The sequence below is a fragment of the Pseudopipra pipra genome, chromosome 5, assembly GCF_036250125.1.
Source record: "Pseudopipra pipra isolate bDixPip1 chromosome 5, bDixPip1.hap1, whole genome shotgun sequence".
NCBI classification, from domain to species: Eukaryota; Metazoa; Chordata; class Aves; order Passeriformes; family Pipridae; genus Pseudopipra; species Pseudopipra pipra.
Genome location: NC_087553.1, coordinates 48,455,883 through 48,481,643, shown reverse-complemented (window position 1 = coordinate 48,481,643; position 25,761 = coordinate 48,455,883). Strand labels below are relative to the sequence as shown.

The following is a 25,761-nucleotide window of genomic DNA, read 5'->3' as shown; positions in this document are numbered from 1 at the left end:
TGACTAGGCAGGAGTTAAATAGTCTGCTGAAAAACGAATATAGTAAAGTGTAGTATAGTATAGTATAGTATAGTATAGTATGCTATAGTGTAGTGGAAGTGTTTTGTGGTTGGATTCGATCCTAAGGGTGCCTTCCAACCAACAATTGTAGTAGTGGGTATTTTGCCACTAGTGCTGCTATTTCAAGCTACTTCAATAGAAATCAGAATATGTAGTTCTACTTGGGTCCTGTGTTGTATTTTATGAATAATTCATAGTTTTGATAAGCATAAATTACATTAGTAATTTTATAGTTTAAAAAAATGGAATTAAGTATGACGTTCTAAATTGCAAAAGATATGCTTCCAAAATTGTAAAGAAGGTTTTTAATAAGGGAGGAGACAAAACTGGAAAGCTTCTTTCTCATTTACTACTACCCTAAATTCATGAGGCATGAGATAAAATGCATCTATCTGAATTGTCCCAGTTTTTGTTCTACTATAGTTTGTATTAGCTTTAATGTTGCTAAAACGAGAGACCTTTTATTTTTCAATAATTTGGGAATAAATCAAATATATTTTAAGAATTATTAAAGGAAAAAACCTACCCCAAACCAGAAATGTCAGAATACCATTGTCCTTTCACCTAATTCCACTTCCCAGTCCTAGATGTACAAGTTTTAAATAGGACTAACATTGATGAAACCAGGTCAACCCTGAATATTTAATGTATATCCCTAGTCCTGATGTTCAAAACCTGGGCAAAGCAAGTTGTGAGGTTGAATCATTAAGATGATATTGTAGTCTCGATTTGGCATGTATTTGCCCTACATTACAATACTTCCATTGATCAATTTAGTATTTGTAATGGCAGCCAATCTTCACACTAAATGTCAAGCCCTTTCTATGTTCTGGGTACTGCTGCGTTGCTTTTACAAAGGCACAAATTAAACATCTCTTCAGTTTAATCTTTAATTCTAATTTGTCTATCACTGTTTGAACACTCCTTTCACTGATTGTTGCTTGCTATGTGTCAATGTTGGCAGTTGTTTCAGTCCTTAAAATGACAAAAGGGGGGTAAGGAATTCAAACAGTAAAATAGAAATGACAGAGCAGATAAAAATAAACACATTTAATTTCATAATTAGTACATCTGCCTTTTGTTTTTTTCGGAAAAGTTGAAGTGTTGGTAGGGGTATTTCCAAATAAAAATTATAGTTTGTCTCTCCTCATGTCTAATCCAGTGGAAATGTAAAGACCGCAAACTCCACAAGATGTACTTGAGCACAAAAATTCTGTTTTGGCTCACTTGACATCTCCAGTTCTGTTTGGAGACTGGAAGTGTTAAATAATCTAATTTCTATACATTTTAGAAAACAAATATGAAAAGTCATAACACTTTACTGATTTTGCTTGGATATAATTTCCTTTCTGTGACACTTCTGTGGTTTATATGCAAGCCTTCAAGGATTAGGTAGGATTATGTTGGTCACATAATGTTATCTCTTTCTGGCACAACAAGTAACCAAACCACCAACGAGTGTAATTATCATAGTCATTAACATTACTGCTGATTGAAACTAATGAATTTCAGTTCAAGCCCAGCAGTGGTTGTTGGCTGACCTTTCAAGCAATCCTAGTGAAGTGGAAAACAGATTCCTTTTAATTTGGATGGTAATTTTAGAGTTAATAAACAGCATATTTTTAATAAGTGAGTTGAAATTGTTTAAGAAAGTTAGAAGCAAATGGCAAAGCTTAGTGTGTCTCTTACTTTACTCCTCTTCAGTGCAAACACTTTCCTAATCTTTCTACTCTTACTTTTTTTCTGCAAAGAAAAATTAAATTTTTTTCTTTGATTTGGTCCCTTCAATTTGCTGTTAGGAAGAATAAATCTATTACAGGCTAAGTGTTTTACTGATTATTTACACACCTGTAATTGTTTTAATTAGTGATTAGGATTATGATACGGATCAAAACCTATTGCTGAAGCAAATCCAAAACAGGGTTTGTTCATGTATGGTGCTCCCGGGGATTCTATATTTAATTGAATCATAGAATATTAAGGCATTAAAATGGACCTTAAAGATCATCTAGTCCCAACTCCCCCTGCCATGGTCAGGGACATCTCCCATTAGACCACATCACTCAAGGCCTTATCCAACCTGGCCTTGAACACTGCAAGGGCTGGAGCATCCACAGCCTCCCTGGGCAACCTGTTCCAGTGTCTCAGAACCCTCACAGTAAAAAATTTCTTCCTAATATCTAACCTAAATTTCTCCTCTTCCAATTTATACCCATTATTCCTTGTCCTGTCACTACAGTTCCTGACAAAGTGTCCCTCTCTGGCTTCCCTGTAGGCCCCCTTCAGATACTAGAAGGTTGCCATGAGGTCTCCACACAGCCTTGTCTTCTCCAGGCTCAACAGCCTCAACTTTCTCGATCTGTCTTCATAGGGGATGTGTTCCAGTCCTCTCAGCAACTTGATGACCCTCCTCTGGACTTGCTCCAACAGTCTCACAAGAGCAGAGTAGAGGGGGAGAATCACCTCCTTTGACCTGTTGGCCACACGTCTTTTGATGCAGCCCAGGATTCAGTCAGCTTTATGGGCTATGACCACACACTGCTGGCTCATGTTGATCCCCAAGCCTTTCCCCACAGGCTGCTCTCAATCACTTCACCCAACCTGTAGGTGTGTCTGGGGTTGCCATGACCGAGGTCAGCATTTTGCTTTGTTGAACTTCATGAGGTTCACAAAGGCCCACCCTTAACACCATCAAGATCTCTCTGGATGGCATCCCTTCCTTCCAGTGTGTGTCTACTGCCCCACACAGCTTGATGTCATCAGCAAATGTACTGAGGGTGCACTTGGTCCCACTGTCCGTGTTGCTGACAAAGATGTTGAACAGCATCAGCCCCTGTACCAACCCCTGAGGGACACCACCTGTCACTGGTCTCCATGTAGACAATGAGCTGTTGACCACAACTCTTTGCATGTGGCTATCCAACCAGTTCTTTATCCACCAAGTGGCCCATCCCTCAAATCCATGTCTCTCCAATTTGGAGACAAGGATGTTGTGTTGGGACAGTATCAAATGCTTTGCACAAGTCCAGGTAGATGACAACAGTTGCTCTGCCCCTATCCACTAATGCTGTAGCCGAGTCATAGGAGGTCACCAGATTTGTCAGGCATGATTTCCCCTTTGTAAAGCCATGTTGGCGATTACCAATCACCTCTTTGTTTTCCATGTGCCTTAGCATAGTTTCCAGGAGAACTTGTTCCATGATCTTGCCTGGCACAGAGGTGAGACTGCCGGTCTGTAGGTCCCTGAGTCTTCCGCTTCTCCTTTTTAAAAATGGGGGTAATATTTTTTCCAGTCATCAGGGACTTCATTGGACTGCCACAGTTTTTTAAAATTGATGGATAGCGGCTTAGCAACTTTGTTTGCCAGCTCCCTCAGGACCCAGGGATGAATCTCATCGGGTCCCTTGGACTTGTGCGCATGCAGGTGCACAAGTCCATATGTATTTGAGTCTGTATATTTGAGTCGCATTCTCTCTCTCTCAACTACTTAAATTCAGAGTTCTCCAGCAAAAGATTTTTTGAGAGAGGGGAAGCAACTAATGCAGAAATGCCAAATCATAGAGTTGTTCTTAAGTCAGATATGTCTAAGGAAAGTTACTGTTTCTAAAGTATGTTCGTGCTTAACCATCTTCAGTTTTGCCACTTGGTAGGGCAGTCAGCAGCTGATTTTTATTTCAGTGGCTTTGTGTGCTGGTTTAAAGGTAAGCTAGCAGGGGAAATGAACTCAACTCAAAAGAGAGATTATAAGTCAGAATAACAATTTAATAAAATAATACAATAAATACGATTATACAGACAAACAATTGGTTTTAACCCACAAAACCCAAATATATAACCCAGCACCCTGGGGCATGAACAAAGTGGTGTTCTTTGGGCCCCCTGAGTCTAAAGGAAAAGGAGAGGGGAAAACCTGTTGGTGAGAGTGCTGTTGCAGTCTGTCAAGAGTGATGGTTGCAGTCTGGTTGAAAAGTGGTGGTTGCAGTCCAGTCGAGAGTGGTGGTCTGCAGTCTGGTTGAGAGTGGTGATCTGCAGTCTTCCTCTGGATCCCATGAGTGGTTAGAAAGGTCCCAAGACTCCAAGATTATATTTTCTCCAGTTCAGGGAGGAATGCTCAGTACTTCCCTCAAGGTGGGGAGGGTTCCTTAATGGGTGTGAGGACAAGAGCAACTCCTATCTCGCAGGCCTCTTAGCACCTAGTTTATAGCCTGAGGAGTCAGGCTCTATGTGCAGACAGTGTAAATGGTTCATTGATAACAGTTTCTGGGAAATGGCATGGAAGGCTATAGAATACACAGTTTTGGGTTACACCCATCCAGTGATAAACAGGTCTCAGCTGTCCTAACTAGGACACTTTGACAGTATTTTGTTTACAAAGAAGAAATCTCCATATAGTAGACATGCCACATGATGTTCATCTTACCAGTTCTAAGGGCTTGTTTCACTCAGGTTTAAAAACAATCTTGCAGTATACTGATTATCTAGTTTACTAATTTTCAACATCTAGAGTTGAGATCAGAAACTGCTTGGTGGATTACAAGAACTGAACAACAGTCAAGCTGAATCAAGCCACAGATGTCTCTGCTTGAGCTTCATATTCTTGTTTCAGAAGGTCTTTTCAAGCACGGGAGAAAAATACAACTTTGTTCTTTCCTTACTCCAACTGCTGCATAAATCCTGGGAGGCCTTCGTTATTCTATCTGGATCCCCCGAAGGCTATTAGTTGTAGGGAAAAAAACACCCACAGTATTTAAGAAAATGAATTATTTTAAATTAGCATAATAATTCTGTCAGCTGTGTCTGATGTGGTGTCATGGCTCTCTTGATGAACTGTGGCACTGTGGCCAAGGGGAGTTCTGGAGTTGCAGTTTGTTTGCTGTTCCTCCCTGGGAGTGGTCCCTTCCAGGGCAGCAGTCTCTTTGGAGGAGGCTTTGCACTTCTTTGCTGCAGGTTTTGCCTTGACTTCCACTTACCGTCATTCCCAGTCTTGTTCATGCCCCATTTAAGTGAAGTTTGGCAGCACCTATTCCTTTAACCCTGTGAGTTTTGAATCTTGGTTCAGTGCAAAACAAGCACATGGCACGTGGCTTAACAACATGGACGGTGGCCAAGTGGATAGATTGCAAATCTGCTTAACTTGTGTTACCTTATTTCAGTGTTGTTCCTGATCTTCTGGCAGACACTGGGGTGACACAAAAGTCCTTTTACCTGTCTCTGCTAATTTTATTTATGTATAAAATAGAGTTTTTGTTTTTAAGAGTATCAGGAAAGAGTCCTGTAGGTTCTTTCAGCTGGAGAAGGATTGGAAAACTCCTTAATACTAGAAGACAAGAAGTCCCCATGTCTGGTTTGCTTGGCACTGTGCATTTGCCTGTCAAATCCCTACTAGTTTCACTCAGGAAGTATTTTATGGTGCCAGATGATAATGTGTGTCTCCCAGTACTAATTTCTTAGAACTACATCGGTGTTTTTCATGTTTTCCTGGACCCATGGTGTCTGAAATGTATTCCTAGGCTTCTGTGCCAAATCTAGAGGAAGGGGTAAGGAGAGAACTGTTACAACACCAGTTGTGTCCAAGTGGTTAAGGAGGCTGCCTGCTGAATCCCTTGTGCTCTGCAAGTGCGAGTTCAAATCCCACCCTTGGCACGAAAGAAGACTTTGGCACTGACTTCTTTTTTAGCATCCAAAGGAAAGCAATGAAGATGGTGAAGGGCCTTGAGGGGAAAGCCGTATGAAGGAGCAGGTGAGATCACTTGATCTGTTCAGCCTGGACTGAGGGGAGACCTCATTGCAGTCTACAACTTCCTCGTGAGGGGAAGAGGAGACTGATCTCTTCTCTATGGTGACCAGTGGCAGGACCTGAGGGAATGGCCTGAAGTTGTGTCGGGGAAGGTTTAGGCGGATATTAGGAAAAGTTTCTTCATCCAGAGGGTGGTTGGGTACTCGAACAGGCTCCCCAGGGAAGTGTCTGGCAGCAAGCCTGACAGAGTTCATGATACTCTCAGACACTCTTGGGGATGGTCCTGTGCAGGGCTAAGAATTGGACTTGATGATCCTTTGGGTCCCTTCCAACTCAGCTTATTTTGTGATTCTGTGTTTTTTAATGACTCTTCCAAGATGTTAAAACCCAAAAGAATCATCTTGTCTCTTGAAGTACTCTTACATAAAAAGATAAAGATTCAGATGCAGCAATGAATTCGAACAAACATTTAAAAAGGTAAAGAAGACTGTTTGCTCATACACTTCCTTCCCCCCATGACATCAAACAAAACAGTTGCCCCCTTGTCAGCAATCTTTATTGTCTTGATTGGTTGCCTATACTTTGCAGATACATTTTTCTCATGCTCTTTTATGCTTTTATAGACAGTCACCAACCGAACCTAAACTCTCTTCACTCTTGATTTTGGGGTAACAGGCACTGTTCTTAAGCAAGCATGAGCAGAATGTGAAGATTCTGACTTTTCAAGAAGATCCTACACTTGTATTTCTGAATGTGCACCGTACCACAGAAACACTATTAAAAGTATACATCCAGGTAGTTTTGGGGTTTTTTATTTTTCAGAGAGCTGATTAGAAACAAAAAGTGTATGCACTTGTTACATTTCTAATTGGTCATACATTTTAAGGTAATTGTGGGATTTCATTAAGTATCCTTGAAATTTTAACTTTATGGAGATTATGGATTAATGATGAAACCCTTCAGGGCTAAATACATTGAATTCTGCTGGCACAACTATTCAAATCAGGCTGAAAAGTGCTGTGGTTATTTCTAACCATTAAACCTAATAAACCAGCTTAAAGCCAGAGTGAGATGTTTAAACTTGCATTCAGCCATCTCTAAGGATTTTGTCAGGAGGAAGTAGTTTTGCTTTGCTAGTCCTGATAGCTGTATTGCAGTGTATTTGAAATGCCTCTCAATTACATTAGATCAAGAAAATCCTGAGTCATTTAAGGTAAAAAACCCCACGTGTCAGGGTACTTGTTAGTGATTTATAATGATTGTCTTCCTTAGTTGCGCTTAATTCCACATCTTGCCCAACTGTCCTGTCTTTCAAGAGGTTTTCTGATACTACGTTTCTATCTCAGAGAATTGACCAATCTATGACAGGCTTCAGAAGCTCACAATTGCAATTTTTTTTTCACATTAGCTGAATTGCAAAATTTGCTTATTGCATAAGTTGGTAGGGTTTTTCTTTCATTTCTGAAAAATGCCATATTGCAGTAATTTTTGATGTGCAGCAAAAAATTGACATTTAATAAATGTTCTTTGTACAAAGCAATGTGGTTAAGGCTCATAGCTTACAAAAGCAGAATAATTTATTGAGTTATAAAATGCTATAGAGAACATTGGAGAAAGGTTAAAGTCAAAGTAAACAGAACTCTTATCGGTAAAATGAAAATACTTAAAATAAATTTATAAGGAAATGGTTGAATATCTGAGAAATATAGATTACCAGGAGACTAAAACTCATCTGAAATATAATGATACCAGACAAGTTGAAAAGCAATGGCACCGAAAATTGCAGAATGTGTTGATTTTTTAATTTATGTTTTGTGTTTTGCTTTGTCTGTGTGCGTTTGAATTCTACTGGTTTTCCAGGGGTTTTTTTTAATCATCTTCCACTGATGGCAGGTCAAACACAGAATTAAACCTTGCTCTTCCAAAGGAAATACAAGAAAAGTGGCCAGTGTTTCATTTATATGGTCAATTGATGGACCTGACTTTGCTCTGGAAGAAGGGTATTCTGTCTCTTTTGTATTAGTGAAGAAAATTTATATTCTGCTTTTCTTGGCTTCCTCGAATGCTATTTATTACTTAAAGGTAGCAATCAATGCAGTATTAAGGGGAAACCAGTCTCATTTACCAAAGTCTTTTGATACTAACACATGGAGTTTTTGAGCAACTGCACTGTTGTCTAACTATGTTCCCCCTGCCTCTCATAGTTGCTGAAGTGCAGTGCTTTCAGCTTGGATGGTGGTTGTCTTTTCTTCGCAGTCCACAAGACTGTAGCTCTTCTGAGCTTGGATTTGCAAGGTGCTGCTTACAGTTTGTTAAAGGCTGTGAAATTATGCTCACTGAGTTCAGAGAAGCATGTTGTGTTATAATGCTTTTGGGGAGGAAAAAGGAGAACAGGGAATGTGTGGTTATTAGACTGTGGACCATACCCAGTGTTCTGACATTAAGTCAGCATGAAATTGTAAGAGTGTTCTCATGTTTTCAAGGCCATCTTTTAAATAATTGTTGTTCTATTATTCTGGAAAAATTTAAGTGCTTTCTGGAAGATAGCTCCTATGTCTATAATTATGTGAGGCTTTTAATTTTCTCCTTCAGTTTCTGCTGACTTTGTAGGAATATGACATGTAGCTAACAAACTTTCTGACATATATGAAATTACACCATGGCTCCGGATTTGAAATAATGTAGAACTTTGTTTCTCCTAAGTTTAAGGTTTTGGAGGTTTTGGTGAGCATCATCTCATGCTTTAATGAGGTACAAAATGCACTGAAAAGTGGGCATGAGATCTGGCATCTGTGGCTTTTTTGGCTTTGGTGGACCTGAGATGATGCACTTGTACTGTGAATACATTACAGAATCATAGAATCATTTGTCTTGGAAAAGACCCCTAAGATCATTGAGTCCAACCTTTCATTGATCACCACCCTGTCAACTAGATTATAGCACTAATTACTGCGTCCAGTCGTTTCCTGAACACCTCCAGGGATGGTGACTCCACCACCTCTCTAGGCAGCCTGTTCCAGTGTTCAACAACCCTTTCCATGAAGAAATTCCTCCTAATGTCCAACCTGCTTGAGGCTGTGTCCTCTCATCCTTGATACTTTATGATACTTGACATTTACAGGCAATTACAAAACCCCCTGTTGGTTTATTTGATTTTAATCAGAGTCTTTGTTTCCTCAAAGTCTATGAATGAAACATAAATACTTTTTCAAGTTAAATAGCAGTAACTATTTTCCTTGATCATGCTATTAAAAATTAAGGCAATTACTTAACAAAGATTGAAAATTATTAGAACTTTGGAAACACTTAGTTTTAATAAAAGCCATAGTTATTTTTAACTAAAAACAACTGTGGTTGTTTTAACTAAAAACAACTGTGGTTGTTCTTACAGATAACATAATCTAAATATAATATACTTTTTTCACTTACTCCTTTCTACTAACTGGATTTCTACCATGATACCTCTTATGGTATTACATTGACATTCCTTTGCTGTAGAGGAGACTCCTGAGCAAATTCATGGGGAAGAGCTGTTTCATCTTTTCATAGACTCTAAGGTATACTAGATTTTCTACTTATAAAGACCTTTTTGGTTCATTTTCTTTTTACTTTGAAATTCCTTGTTTCAGAACTAACGTTAATCAAGAAATTTCTCTTCACAGGGACAAGATATAGACATAAAGAGATTCAGTAGGAGTTCCAGAAATATAAAGAGCTTAAGTAGCTATTTCATAGAAGAAGAAATTATTCCAGTTTTGGTGTTCTAGATAGGCAGCCATTCTCAACATCAAATAGGCGCCATCATCACAAGTTACTTTTAGTGCTCTGTTCTAAGATATAGTGCCTAATAGCTAAGATACCCAAAGAAACAAATTAACAAAAATGTTTGCAGATATTGGGAGAACTGATCAGGCTGTTACCAAAGAGATGATAACATTCCTGGCTGTAACAGAGATGCAGGATGAAGAGAGCTTGACAAACGTTCAGACATTCACACTAAACTGATTATCTATGTTAGAATTGTCCTGTGGTTTTTGGCAGCATTGTAATCAGGGATTTGAAAGTGATTACCTTGCTGAATTCAAATGTTGAGCTGAGCACAGGAGAGAATACAGTCTGCTGCAGCTCTGTGTTCTTTGTGCATTTCAGACTTGGCCTTTGCCTTATCTGTGTAGGTAGCTGGTGCTATTAGAAGTAGGAATTCCAGATGTGTTTCTTTTACAGACAAGTGAATAGTTTTCTATATGTATGCTATTTTATATAGTATTTTCAAAGCTTGGACATTGGTACAAACTTTTTTGATGATTTTTGATGTGCCTTGAGGTATTTTCACAAATAGCTGTTCAGTAAATATTCTTGTTAGGAAAATTCCATACGAGCACTCATGTCTTAAGAACAACTGACTGCTGCACATGAGCAGCACTTGAGATATTCAAAAGCCACATGTGGCTCAGTTCTGAGCTGTCATCATCTGAGCTATGCGTTTGATCCTTTTACTGGTAGTGTACATATACAGGCGAGAGAACCCACATTCTTTTATTCCAGTATAAATTTGAGAGTGTTTATCCTCAGTAATCTGCAGGAGATTTAAGGATCACTTCTGTTGTTGAAACTAACATTTGTATATATTGTGTTTACAGAATAGATTGATTCCCACCCCACCCCCTCTCTGCTTTTCTCTTGCTGTCTTCATTAGCTTGTTGTTGGTTTGCAGCAAGCCTCCTGGGGTATCTGTAGGCAGCACAATGCATTATGAACAGATGCCCGAATTAGCTCGTCTGTTAGAAGCATGAGCGTGTAGCTGTGCTATCATGCCCTCCATCCAGATCAATTCGTATGTAAAAGGCCACCACAGCTACAGTAAAATCTAGCCATTCTGCATTAGCAAAGTTGTATCCCTCTGTGTGTTTATGTTACTAATAATTCTCCCTATTTAGAAACCAGAATAGGTTCTTCAACTTCTTTTAAGAAGAAAAAACTTCATCCTAGAGAAGGTACAGCTAACGTGCAGAGAGGGTGACAAGACATTGCTTATTCAAATTTCCCTACAAAACAGGGAGACATGAAATGAAATTTTGAGTGGCATTGTGAAACAAAAGGAAGACTTTTTTCTTCCATGGAGCATATTTAAACTAGAAAGCTTACTGGCAGTTTGTGGACACTGACATTATGATGCATATAAAGCCTATTTAGGCAAATTCATAGAATTATAATACATCAATGGTTGTTGAACACAGAAATGCCATGTCTGGCTCAGGAGATCCCTGTGCCACAGAACGCTGAGAGCTGTGCCACTGGATGCTGCATCGCTTGCCAGTGGTCGGTAGCTTCAAACTTGAGTTTCCAAACAATGTCCTAGGTAGAGTTACTAATTGAATTTTTTATTTATTTATTTATTTTTAAATAATGATTGTCCTGGTGATCTGCTTTCTGTGATGTAGCCTTTTCTGCAGCTGCTTACAGTGCCAGATTTCTATTGTATTTACTATGCATAAGGCCATACCAAAAGATAGTTTTTTACGTTTCTGCAGCAAAGACCTCTGAATCGGAGCCTTCCTCAGAGGTGACATATACACATTATTACTCATCAACTAAAAGCTGCATAAAACCAAGTTCAGTTTTTCATTACAAAGGCAAAATACAAAATTAATGATTGTTTTAACTAATATAACTTTTTAATGTTTTAAGCATCCTGATTTTATTTATTACAGTTTTTTTTGATTATTTTTTCAACTATTGAATAGAAGCAAAATCCCTTGAAATAGTCTCAATCTGTTGAAATAACAGCACTTTAAATCCCAAATAAAAGCTTTAAAAATTGCTTTTGCCGCTGAGAGGTCCTGATTTCAATTATAGCAGATAATATCTGGAATCAATGATAGCTTCTGGTTATCTGTTAGGAGGAAAAGAACAACAATGTTTGCCTCATTAGTTCTTATATGCAGATCTCCAGTTATTTCAGGCATAAAAATTTTAAGAATATAACCCCAAGCAAAACTTTGAAATGGGCCAACCACTCTTGTTACCAGCTAATCAATTCCTTTTCTGTCAGAGCATCTTGTTCCCTTCAAAAGCAGTCCCCCTGACATGGTGTTTCCACCTTTCAAATCTGATTTTCTAGTGTGTACTTAGTGCATTTCTGTGTGGTTCATATGTCACCTCTGGTAGTTGGGGAATCATGACTTAGGGTATTAAACTGGAGTCTATTTTTTACTCAAGCATTTCGCATGTGGAATATGGCCAAACAATAATTAATTGTTAAAGTAATTTGCGTTCTTTCACCTCGCATCCTATCCCTGCTCCTCTGTCTTCAGTTGAAGTACTGATTTTTATTATGTGGAAATCAAGTCTGCTTTTGTGATAAAAATGCTTATTTTTGAACTTTGAGTAGTTGCTATAGGTATTACTTCTATTGATCACTTTATATATGGGAGTGTATGTCCTACTACTCAACCAGAACTGCAGGTACTGCGTGTCTCCTTTTGTAGTGTTGACCTTAATTTTTAACTTGAGACAAGGGCATCTTGACAACCATGTCACAATGCACCCTTTATGGGCAGATATTTTCATCTTATGCACAAAAAGTCAAGCCAGTCGTGAAACCAGATTGCTCTTGGTGAGGCTCAAATTATCTTTGTAATACTAACTCTCAGGTAATGCTTGAATTCACTAGGTGGAAGTTGAAAAATATTTTGTTTTAGTTTTTAGAACAACAATGCTCTCTGTGCTCTAGGTGAGCAGAAGGTGAGTTCCTGCACCAAAAAAACCCACTTAACTTAGGCTTTAATTAAGACATTGGGCTTGGATGGATCTTTTTATAAACCAGTCACTTTCATATGTAAAACTCTCCAACAGTGAGCACATACAGCCAGAGATTTGAATGAGAACACAAAGATGAATTTTCTTTTGATAAGCTCAACTTAGGAGCAAAGCAAACCAAAACCAAAGTTGCTTTAATATTGTGTGTCACTGTAGTGTTTACCATGTGATTTCATGTTCTGTGTAGATTAGGTTTTTGTGTCCTGTGTTGTTGTCTTGCTTTCCTATTCTCTGACTACCCTTTGGCAAAAAAAAAATATTTAATAATGCCAGCTGGCTGCAGTATTTGAACTCAGTTTCTAAAATATTTCTGAGGACATATCCTGCTGCAAACTTTTATTGTGGGGTTCCATATTTCTCCTGTGGCTGAGAGATGATTGAAGAGGACATCAATCACTATTCCTGCGCTTGAAAAGGATATTTATATGACCTTCAGGTATTACAATAACAAAAAATGTATCTAGATGTAAGTCTTTTGATACTTAGCTTTGTGGGGACATGCATGTATACAGTGCATCTGCAAAGAGTGGAGATATTGGAAGATAATCTGTGTTCTGAGTGGATTTCTCCTGTTCATCTTCCTTTTCTAAGGTCCCTGGTATCCAGTTGCAATGGAAGAGAGAGAAAGTGATAATCACAATAGTTATTTTGTTGAAGAAATTGTAGAAGAATTACAGTGGTGCATATATGATGCATATGGGTCAATGAATGCTGTATATATAAAAAGTCCAGTTCTATGAGTATGATAAATATGTACTGCTTTCAAGGTAGGTTGAGAACACCTTCAGCCACAGTCACCACAGAGTGATTAATTATGTACTTAATTACTACTAGAAAAAAGAACTAAGGAGCATCAGCAAAGTGTTGTAGAATAATATGGTCATTGGAGAAAAGGGCGAGAGGTTCAGTACATGAAATCTATATCATGGCTTGGTTAAGAACCCTGTGTCCTAGCTGAACCACTGAACCCTAGGACCTTCTCTGGTGGAACTCCCACCATGACTTTCTTGTTATCCTCCCTGTAGTCTACTTATGTATATACACCACAGATAAACCAGAAAAGGCATGAATCACAGAATGTCTTCACAGAAGGGACCTTAAAGATCACCTAGTTCCAACCCCCCTGCTGTGGTTAGGGACACCTTCCACTAGACCAGGTTGCTCAGAGCTCCATCCAACCCAGCCTTAAACGCTTTCAGGGATGGAACATCCACAGCTTCTCTGGGCAACCAGTTCCAATGTGTCACCATGCTCACAGCAAAGAATTTTTTCCTAATATCTAATCTAAATCTACCCTCCTTCAATTTGAAGCCATTCCCCCTTGTCCTAACACTATATGCCCTTGTAAATAGTCTATTACTACATGAGCCAATTCCCTCAGGACTCTGGAATGCATCTCATAGGGTCTGATAGACATTCAGGTTCCTCAGGTGCTCATGGATGTGGTCTTTACTTACAATTGGAGTCCCAATCGTCATGTTCCCCCAGTCCTCATGCTCCTGTCCATTCACTCAAGAGGTATGGGAAGAGAGGTTGCCATTGAAGACTGAGGCAAAAAAGTTGTTGAGTCCCTCAGCTTTCTCATCCACTGTTACCAGTTGTTATAATAGTTGCTATAATAGCCACCTTCTGTCTGGGTCCCAGTTCTGTAGCATGACTTGATAAGTAGAAAGTTAACTGTGTGGTATAAGTTTATCTGTGGGTTTCTGGTGTTTTGCATTAGATTCTCTGGTGCTCTGCAGTGCTCTTGATTTTACTTTGAGTGACGTTGCTAAGGCCCACAGACTACCTGTTTTGAGCCTGACCTTACTGCAAGGCCTCTGCCTTGGGTTTTTCAAGTGTATCAGATGAATGCGCTGGCGGAGATGTACAGCTGATGCCCTCATTTCTTTCTTTCTTTTTTTGGTACTCTGCAGGCCAGCCTTCTAGAAGATATTTCAAGGTATAATTTTGTTCTTCTATACATGTTCTAAAATAATTGCTATCTATTTTTTGCACTGTGTCAGCTTTCAAACTTCTTTTTGTCCTAAAAATATTTTTAAACTTTTCTTTAAAAAAAGAAGAGAAAAGATTTTTAACAGCTTTAGTAACTATGTAATAAAAATTGAATGTCACAGCAAAGTCAGATCATAACAATATGACAGGATATATTGGCTCTTAAGAAGAAAATTACTGTATTTTTTATCTCATGGAGTTTAGAAATAAGACATCTCACAAATATAATATACTTTGGATTTGGTTTGGTTTTGCATGCTTCTTCAGTTAATTCATTAATTTTATTTCAGTGGCTCTAGGTGCTATTTTGGCAGGTTTCATAATCCAGTTTTGCTGCTTGCAAGCTAGAAAGGTGACTATAATGACTCCTATCATTCCAGTGTCACAGGGGAATTGAGATATACAATGTATTGATATTTGGGGACTTTTGTTTTTATTTTCATCTGCTCTTACTTAATAAACTCTTTTAATTTTCAGATCTTTGTATAAGAATTCATTGAAAATTTCTTGGTGTTCAAGAAATTAGACAAACTCTTAACAATGTACAAATGCTATCTTGCAACTAACCTGCTTAAAATGTATATCTGGTTATGGTGTTGGAACCAAAGTAGCTCTTTTTATTTCATAGTGCTTATTTCAGGGTATTCAGTTCTGTGTAAATAACTTGGACGGTGAGAGGAGCACCGAAATTAATAGAAATTGATTCAATACACGTGCTTGACGAGGGAAGAGGCTCAATGCTGTACACACTGGTCACACATTTTATCAGACTCTTAGGGACTAGTCAGGCGCATGATCCCATAGCTTTTTTTCAAAGGGATAAAGACCATGGGTTAAGCACAGTGATGATTTACTGATGGTTGGAGTGATGATTACATTCACAGAGTTTTGAAGTCTCCAGAAAGATTTGTCAATAATGTACTTTTTGTACATTTTTATACATGCCATCCTGTAGTATAAACCATATCCTGTTGGTTTACTCTTAAAATCTTGAGCTTGCTGAGAAAGATTCACAAATGAATTTTCAGTTTTTGTGGTTGCTGACAGCTGACTTTGGCAAACACAGAGAGTGGATGACAGGTTATGTTGTGTTTGAGTGTAATCTCTGCCTATGGCAGAGTAGATCTCTGACAGCAGGCAAGAGCATATATATGCTCTTGCATATATAGAGTCACAGAATATTCTGAATTGGAAAGGATCCACAAGGATCATATCCTTTTCACTTTTACGTGTGAAGTTTTGTTGTCACGCCTCTGAGTTGGTGTTTTTTTCACTTTGCTATGAGATTTGGTTTTTCCTATCTGGATAGGTAGATATTTGACAGCTAAGACTGCTGTCTGGCCACAAAGTAGTTCTGTGCATCATGCCCTGCTGATATTAGTAGAAGGCTGCTTTCCACTTCGGCTTTAAAATTAAGCTCCAAAAGAACATTACAATACAGAAAATCGAAAACACTATTGCTTGGTCTCATGGCCTGAATTAGGTGATATTTTAGTTCCATATTTCAAATACAGTAAGCACAGGGTTGAATAGCTGAATTTCTATCTGGCATGTTGTATAGGGTTTGTGTGGCCAGGTTTTGGTAGCAGGAGGGCTGCAGGGGTGCCTTCTGTGAGAAGCTGCCTGAAGCTTCCCCTATGTCCTGCAGAGCCAATGCCAGCCAGCTCCATGATGGACCTGCCACTGGCCAAGGCCGAGCCCATCAGGGATGACAACGCCTCTGTGATAACATATTTGAGAAGGAAAAAAAAGTTATTGCACAGATGAAATTGCAGCCAAAGAAGAGCAGAGTGAGAGAATATGTGAACAACTTTGGAGACATCAAGGTCAGTGGAGAAGGAGGGGGAGGAGGTGCTCCAGGTATGGGAGCTGAGGCTCCCCTGAAGCCCTTGGTGAAGACCATGGTAAGGCAGCTGTGCCCCTGCAGCCCATGAAGGGTCACAGGGATACAGAGATCCACCTGCAGCCTGTGAGGGAGACCCACGCTGGAGCAGGTGGATGCCCGAAAGAGGCTGTGAGCCCATGAGGGGCCCATGATGGAGCAGGGTCCTGGCAGGGACCTGCAGACCCATGGAGAGAGAAGCCCCCACTAGAGCGGGTTTCCTGGTAGAACTTGAGGCACTGTGGGGGATGCACGGTGGAGCAGCTGTGCCTGAAGGACTGCACCCCATGGAAAAGTGACCGATGTTGCATCAGTTTGTGGAGACCTATTGCCTGTGGGGAGGACTCTCGTTGCGGAAGTTTGTGAAGGACTGTCTCCCATGGGAGGGACCCCACTCTGGAGGAGGGGAAGGACTCCTCTCCCTGAGCAGTGGCAAAAACAAGCTATGATGAACTGGCTGTAATCCCCCTTTCCCCATCTCCCTGTGCAACTGTGGGGGAGGAGGTAGAACTTGGAAAGGAGGGAGAGGTGGGGGGAAGGTGTTTTTAAGATTTATTTCTCATTATCCTGCTCTAATTCTGTTCATAATAAATTTAATTAATATCTCCCCTTCAAGTCTGTTTTGCCTACGATGGTAATCGGTGAGTGATGTCTCTGGGTCCTTATGTCAGTCCATGAACCCTTTGTTGTATTTTCTCTCCCCTGTCCAGCTGCAGAGGGGAGTGAGAGAGCAGCTGTGGTGGGTGTCTGGAGTCCAAGTAGTGTGTGCTTGTAGTCTCAGCTGCTGGGGGTGCTGAGCCCGATGGATTGCTTGAGTACAGGAGTTCTGGGCTGCAGGCCACGATGCTGAGTGGGCATTCAAGCTAAGGGCAACATCAATCTGGTAATGTACAGGACACTAAGGAGGGGTAAACTGACCCAAGTTGGAGATGGAGTAGATCAAAGCTCCCATGGCAGTCAGTAGCAGGATCATGCCTGTGAACAGGCCCTGCAGTGTAGCCTGGGCCACACAGAGACCTGAGCTCCTTAGGTTGTGTTGGGCCTGGCTGAGCTGAAGTTCATTTCCCCATAGCAGCCCTTACAGTGCTGTGCTTTGCATTGGTAGCTAGAAAGGTGTTGATAATGCACCAGTGTTTTGGCTACTGCTGAGCACTAATGGCACAGCATCAGCACTGTTTCTCAGCATTCCTCCCCCCCTCATTGAGGGCAAGATCCTGGGAGGAGACACAAGTAAGCCAGCTGACCCAAACTAACCAGAGTGATATTCCATACCACATGATGTCAGATCAGATATAGAAGCTAAGTAAAGGAGGAGAAAGGGGGGCATTAGTTGTTTGCAATGTTTGTCTTCTGAGAAACTGCTGAAGCCCTACGTCTCAGAAAGTGGCCAAACATCACTTGCTAATGGGAAGTAGAGAATAAACTTTATAATTTTCGTCTTCACTTGTGCATGTGCAAACTTTTGCTTTTGTTTTGGTAAACTACCTTATCTCAACCTATGAGTCATTTTCCATTTTATTCTCTCTCCCTAGTCCAGCTGGGAAGGGGAGTGATAGAACAGCTTGGTGGGCACCTGGTGTGTAGCCAAGGTCAACCCACTGTACATGTTAATGGATTTTTAGCATTTGTAGGAGTGAGCATTTTGAGTGGCTTTTGAGTATTCTATTTTGATGTTGAGTGAAAAAAATATCTGGCTATTGTTTTAGCACTAACAATATAAGACTTGATATTTGGGAACATCGCCGCTCTGATGGATGTTTTGTTTCTGAAGCATGTTTCATCTCCAGCAAAGGAAGCCCATTTCTGTAGCTCTTGTCCCAGCCTGAGCTCATGACCTTCCTTCACTGGCTTTGGCGAGGCTGGAGGGGAAACTGTGTGTGCACTTAACGTTTTGGAGTGAACGACACGCTTTACTGGTCTCCACTCCCTAACTATTTCCTCACATTTGGTATTGTATGGAGTGCTGGGTCTATAGCATCTGTTAAGCGAATATGAAATAAGATTTTTCCTATCATGGCGTGTGAGTGATATAGATGGCAACAAAAATATTGGCACATATTGGCACTTTCAGCTTGCAAAATTCTGAGGTCTGACATGTGCTAGTGTAAGCATTTGGAATAAAACACTTTGTGTCCTTTGGGGTTCTTATGGTCTAGCTAATAGTGTTCTCCAGTATAAGCTTTCCATTCATGTATGGTAGGGCTGTAAGTGTTTAGGTTTTTTCCCAAGTCCTGAATTTTAAATTTGCTGCTCATAAAGGTGGCTTAACCTCTGTTTCTTTCCACAGCTTATTAAATTTTAGTAAGCTTGTTTGTTCTACCATGTAACTTTCCCTAGTAATATACTATTTTTGTTAACAATAGGAATAATAATTTATATTTTAATTTTGTGAATAATTGAAACTTATAATCTTTTTCAGTAATAGCTGGTTTTCGAGGGACAGTCCCACATGGCCTATCACTGGAGATTGGAGACACCGTTCAAATATTAGAGAAATGCGATGGTGAGTTCACAGGCTGGAATTCTAGGGATAATTAAGTTTGATATGGTGGTTTGAACCCCAGTACTATTAATTTATTTTCTTAAATTAACACATTTTAAAAGTCAATAATGCAACACATTTTGGGCTCTTAATTTTTTTTCACAATTCCAGTTAGCTCTAGTCTCTATAATAATTAATTTGCAGTTCATTCATTTTTATTTAATCTCTCTGTTTAATAAACTTATATAGAGGGTAAGAGTTATAACAGCAAGGAGTTCTCATTGTGATTCTTCTGCTTTCTTGGTATTTCTGAGAGAAACCTGTCTGTCATTAAGACACTATCAAATTAAATCAAAGTCACAAGTTTAAATCTTAAAGCAGTGGAAACATTCTCTTTGGCATCTGTTCTGAGGTAGAGAATGCAAATATAATTTTAGCAAATGTCTGTTTCTAGTGTAAGAGAAATAAAGTTGCATTTTTTTTCATGCCTCCTTAACACATAAGGCTTCTCTGTCATTTTGATTTTTTTTATCATTTGGGATTATATAGGGGGTTTTTTTGTTTCATACCAGGATTATTTATGGTTAATCTTGTAAGAAATGTTCTTTTAGAAGGCATAGGATCTATTGTTTTGAATAAGGTGTATTTTAAATTTTGTATAGTAATGTGATTGATAAATTTAGAACATGAAGTCCAAAAATGATTTCTAAATGTTTACAGCTAGTAAGAAACCATTTCGGTTTTGACTGGTATGGTGTCCAATGCAGAATATACCTGGGTTACATTGTTAGAAACATTTAGTCATACAGAGTAAAAGAGTAATTCCTGAAATGGTGTGAATGAAGTCATCCGAATATGAGCTGGTTTAAATGAAATAACTTTCACTGTATGGAAAGTCTTTTAGATGAGTGCGGTCTGACAGCACTGTGGAATTGTCATATCTGTTCAAAAGGGAAAGATGAAATCTGTTTTACATATGGAATTGATTTGCGTACACTAAAAAACAAAATGTTCTTTCTTCTCAGGATGGTACAGAGGATTTGCCTTAAAAAACCCGAACGTTAAGGTAAAGGTCAATTGCAGCTTTTCATTCTTTGGCAAAAATGTATATTTACTTTTTAAGGGTTTATAGTTTGCATGTAAGTATATGATATTTACTCTTAAGAGAAAACTAGGGCTTAGTGTTAAGTGTATTATTGATATTGCTTTAATTAGATTTGGATGTGGATTACCCTTCTGAAATGCTTCTGTGTATTAGAATGATACACTTTACAAATCCAGGGTTCTGATGAATTTTCTTTCATTTCTGATTTTTAGATTTTCAACTCAAACGAAGTTAAGTTGAAGGGAAAAGACTGCAAAAAATAGAAATTGTAAATACTGTTGGAGAAGTTGGTTAAATTGTGCCTGTTTTTCTTAATTCTATGAATTAATTTAGAGCAGCCAGTGGAGACAGCTAGTTTGTAGGAGCCATGTGTAGAGTATCAATTGAATAAAAGATATGTGTTGTCATGTAAAATGTATGGTTCATTTTATTTTCTTTTGATGTGTAGTTTTTGATTTCCATAGTAGCATAGCTGATAGTACTCTAAACCAGATTTCACTGATTTATTTTTCTGCATTCAGACATGGAAAGTTATGAAATTTGTATTTCAGTGTCCGTTTGTGTTGAATGTGTTTTAAGCTTTATCTGTCTTATTTGTCTTTGTATTTTCTTAATCTGTCCTGTTGTCTTACCTCTGGGACTGTAAAGATTTTGTTTTTCATGGGAAAGAAAGATCTTATATCATCTATTGATCCTTTAACTTGCACTGTAAGCTTTGTTCTTCTTTTTCTCTCCATTTCCAAGACTCTTCAGCAAAATAAGGCACATATACTTTAATTTCAGAAGTGTCTCGGGGCTCATGTCAAGCCATTGGCCTTTTGTGCTAAGGCCTGCAGTCTGTGCTCACATAAATTTCCTTGCTTTTATATGGAATGTCGATGTGAAAAATAAATTTAACCAGAGAGCCTAATCTGATGTTTACTACTTTGACCGCATTGATATATATTACAATTTGATTTATAAAGCATGAGCAGTTGTGGTTTGTTATTGCATCTTCTGTGTCTTTTGTTGCAATTCTTACCACATGCTTGCTGTCAGTCTTGCTTTGTGGTCTGTCAAATGTGCGATAGAAGTTATGAATAGGTTCTCTAAACATGACTTGATGTGTGAAGAGATGAGATGTATATTTTCTGCTTTCCTAATGTGAATGCAAACAGTTTTCTGAGTTGGATTTTTGAAGGGAGTCTCTCTGAAAGTAAAATAATATGAGCGCCTTGTAACTCCTTGTTATTCGTACTTCTCTGTCAAGATTCCTGCCTTGTTATTCTGCCAGCTTTGACACTCAAAAAAATTATCTGTGGCAGCTGGGCTGCAGTAAGTGTGCATATGCAGCCATCCTGTTTTCTGGCATATTGTTACACCTGCAAGGCTGTATGTCTTAGTGTCCTTGGGAGATGCTCTCCTGAACTGCTTTGCATTACAGAGGAGTAAGAGCATTTACAAGGGTAGTTGCCTCTACATAGTAGATGTGTTTTTGTCGAAGATCTAATGGCTATGTTAAAAGAAAATGGGACTCCATCATCACAAAGGAAAGCTGAATGCAGCTGTGCTTATTATGAAGAGAACATATATGTATTTTCCCTCACTGCATGAGCTGTAGTGTATTATGTTCCCAGCCAGAAGCTTGAAGCTGACTTGCTTTATTTTGCTTATTTCGATTTATGAAGGTTAGTGTGCTGTAAGAGCAGTATGACCATTGCAGCAACGCTGCCTGTTCAAGAGAACAGTGGACAGCCCTTAAACGACTAGAAAGGACTGCTCCTGGCTGGACACTGGGGCTCTTTGACAGGCGTCTACTACAACTCTCCTGTGCACTGCAGGGCACAGTAACCACAAAATAAAACTTTATTTTGACTTCTTATATTACCTTATCTTTATTTTTATAGAACTTCATTAACTTTATTTGTTTTGCTTTATTTTGAAAATCTCTGTCAGAAACCCCCTTTTTTTAAGGCATGGTTGGTAAGATGTTATCCCCAGCAGCTGTCTGTTTCTTGTCAAGATGGGAATAATGAATAAAACCATTTATTCATGGGATAATGAATACCCTTCACTAAGGGAGCTCTCAAACAGCCTTCTGCATATTCTACATGTGTTTATCTTCTAATATTCTGAAGTGTTGAAGGACTCTCTGCTGGGTTAAGAGCTGTCTGGGTGGCTGGACCCAGAGAGTGGTGGTGAACAGTGCTGCATCCAGGTGGCAGCTGGTCACTAGTGGTGTCCCCCAGGGATCAGTGTTGGGCCCAGTAGTGTTTAATATCTTTATTGATGATCTGGATGAGGGGATTGAGTGTACCATTAGCAAATTTGCAGATGACACCAAGCCAAGGGGAGTGTTGATCTGCTGGAAGGCAGGAGGGCTCTGCAGAGGGACCCGGACAAGCTGAAGAGATGGGCTGATTCCAACGGGATGAGGTTCAACAGGGCCAAGTGCCGGGTCCTGCCCTTTGGCCACAACAACCCCATGCAGCGCTACAGGCTGGGCACAGAGTGGCTGGAAAGCAGCCAGGCAGAAAGGGACCTGGGAGTGTGGATTGACAGGAAGCTGAATGTGAGCCAGCAGTGTACCCAGGTGGCCAAGAAGGCCAATGGCATCCTGGCCTGGATCAGGAACAGTGTGGCCAACAGGACCAGGGAAGTGATTCTTCCCCTGTACTCAGCGCTGATGAGGCCACACCTGGAGTACTGTGTCCAGTTCTGGGCCCCTCAGTTAGGAAGGATATTGAGGTGCTGGAGCAGGTCCAGAGAAGAGCAACAAGGCTGGTGAAGGGACTGAAGAACAAGTCCTATGAGGAGAGGTTGAGAGAGGTTGTTTAGCCTGGAGAAGAGGAGGCTCAGGGGAGGCCTCATCACTCTCTACAACGCCCTGAAAGGAGGTTGTAGCCGGGTGGGGGTTGATCTCTTCTCCCAGGCAACCAGCAGTAGGACAAGAGGGCATGGTCTTAAGCTCTGCCAGGGGAGGATTAGGTTGGATATTAGGAAGAAATTTTGTAGAGAGAGAGTAATTAGGCATTGAAATGGGCTGCCCAGGGAAGTGGTGGATTCTTTGTCCCTGGAGGTTTTTAAGATGAGACTGGATGTGGCATTTAGTGCCATGGTCTAGTAACCATGGCAGTGTTGGATCAAGGGTTGGACTTGATGATCTCGGAGGTTTTTTCCAACCCAGCTGATTCTATGATTTAAACTCTACTGAATATGGCATTTTAGTTTCTGTTAGAGCTATACTGAGTATTTATTGCATTCTTTCCTTGTGTGTGTTTTTTGTTACTTATTTGGAGGACTTTTTAATTCAGCATGCATTTGCATATTGAATGGTACAAAATGGTATGCCGAACTCATGTAATGGGACTTCTTTTACCTAAACGGTTTTATTTTTCAGGGCATATTTCCATCTAACTACATTCATTTGAAGAATGCGTGTGTTAAGAACAAAGGGTAGGTGACATGTTCTGATTTCACATATTTAAATGTGATCAGTTACTTGTATCAAAGATCTTTTGATTACAAAGAAATGATATCTTAACTTCAGCTTACTGCCACAGGACTTGAAATGGTTGTCCTTAGATAACCTGATACTCCTTCATGGTCAGAAAATTAGAGTGATGTATTCTGAAAAGGCAAAAATAATGTATCAGTTTAATGGCAAAAGATTTCACTAAAACTGTAAATGAATAGAGATGTTTTTTCCTATACTTCTTTTCTTCGGATGATAAAAAGCCAATATTTATTTTTGACAAAGACTGATGTCATTTTTAGAAGAGTTGATAAAAAACAGAATAATTGGTTAAGATGAGTTTTAGAATTTTGTTTTGGAAATCAAATGCTCTGACTGAAAGAAATTTTTTTTTTTAATGTAATACTTACTTTGATGGTATCAATTTTAAAAAACTTTTGTCAGTGATCTGAGCTCAACAGTTTTTTCCGAAGCTTTACTTAATTTGTGAGTGTTCACATTTTATCCTTTATTTGGACTTATTAATAGGGAACTGGTACAAAACAGTTTAAAACCTGTTTACGTAAAGACATTTCTCATAATAAATGGATGCCTGAATATTAATTGTATGTGACCTTTATTTTGGGAGCATGAGTGAATGAGTAGAAGGTCTTTTTTTTGTAATGGGCAGAAATAATCATGAAGATTGTAATAATATTTTAAAAAGTCTCATTTCCACAGGTGAAAATGTCCCTACATTACTGTTAAACTCACTGTTGTTTGCTATGGAGTTCAGGCCACATGCGGTTTGTCATGCCTTAGAATGCTTTCTCCTTACAAAGTGGTTGTAGCTAAAACTGAAGGTTCAGTGAAATAAAATTGTAAACCATCACAATAAAATAAAGCTTAAAGGAGAAATAATTTTTGTTAGTGGACACCATGACAGTACTTGCAGGGAGTTCAGTCTTTGTTGCCTCTATTTTCTTTGTTAGTTTATATTTCCCATTCAGGCCATACACCCTACCACAAGTCACAGCCAGGAGCTGTCACATTATTATGTTAATTTCCTAAGAGAGACAAGATATCATGAAAAAAGTAATCCAGGCATAAAAAGCTAGTGGCAAGATCCCTTTGGAAACAATGGGAATTATTATGCTGTGAAAGTTGTTTTTGACATGATTATCTCATAGCAAAAAAACTCACCTTAACTTCTCTAGGACCAAGCCTTGCATAGGGATTAAACTATTTTCACCCCAAGTTTCTTCATGGGGATGAAATTAATATACAAATTGAAAATGTCATGGTCTGAAGGAGCACCCATGATAGACATCACTGTCGGCAGGACAAAGTCTACTTATTAGTAACTTCAATGGCATTAATAATGCTTGTGTAATATCATGTGTTTTTCTGCATGTTACAGACAATTTGAAATGGTTATTCCAACAGAAGATTCTGTTATTACAGAAATGACATCAACTTTAAGAGACTGGGGAACAATGTGGAAACAACTCTATGTGGCAAGTACCCTGAATAATATCGCTTTGATTTAATGCCATCTCAAAAGACATGCTATTGTTTAAATGCTCTAGCTTAGTTGAAGTATATATTTCAGAAAAAAAGTCAGTTTGTTTTTTAACCTGAAAATTTTATTTTGAGCTTCATACTGTTCTTAAACATTAGCATGTCTCCTGTATTCACATGCATAATTTACTTCAGTAGAGCTTATTTTTAGATACCAAGACCAAAGATGCACCTGAATTACTATTTATTCAATTTTTCTTAACTGTAGAAATGCAATGTGTGTATGCTAGTGTCTGATGGAAAATTATGAAAATGTACTGTGTGTTTAGTTAACTGTAATGTTCCTACAAAGTTCTTTCTGTCTGTTTCTTCTAATTCAAGGGCTCTTTGTAGGACCTTTTTTCTTTGGTTTTCTGTTACTTATAATGTTCATATTTCCCTCCTGTTCTTACTGCATGTGGCAGTTGTTTCTTTTTTTGGCAGCATTTTTCTTCACTGCTGTTATTGCACATTCAAAATACCCTGGCTTGCTTTCTTTCCAGAGAGAAAGCCAAGACAAACAATAAATTAATGCCCATTTTAGTGAGCTTATGAAGTGAATGAACGTGAAATAAAGAGTAGATTTATCAAATGGCAATTTTTCAGAGCCCTTGGAATATAAAAGTTATTGATGGAGAGTAATGGTCCTTTAAGTGAATTTGAGCTTTTCATAGCAATAATTCAGGAG

General features: G+C 39.0%; 1 protein-coding gene across 6 annotated transcripts in view; it reads left to right on the top strand.

Moving 5' to 3' along the window:
* DOCK4 (dedicator of cytokinesis 4) overlaps positions 1 to 25,761 on the top strand; it is a 247,191-nt gene that overhangs the window by 76,688 nt on the left and 144,742 nt on the right. For all 6 annotated transcript variants that reach the window (XM_064655979.1, XM_064655978.1, XM_064655976.1 and 3 more), the window contains exons 2-5: positions 18,913 to 18,996; positions 20,001 to 20,041; positions 23,460 to 23,515; positions 24,934 to 25,030. In XM_064655979.1, the coding sequence (XP_064512049.1) occupies positions 18,913 to 18,996; positions 20,001 to 20,041; positions 23,460 to 23,515; positions 24,934 to 25,030 (278 nt within the window). The remainder of the gene's footprint in view (positions 1 to 18,912; positions 18,997 to 20,000; positions 20,042 to 23,459; positions 23,516 to 24,933; positions 25,031 to 25,761) is intronic.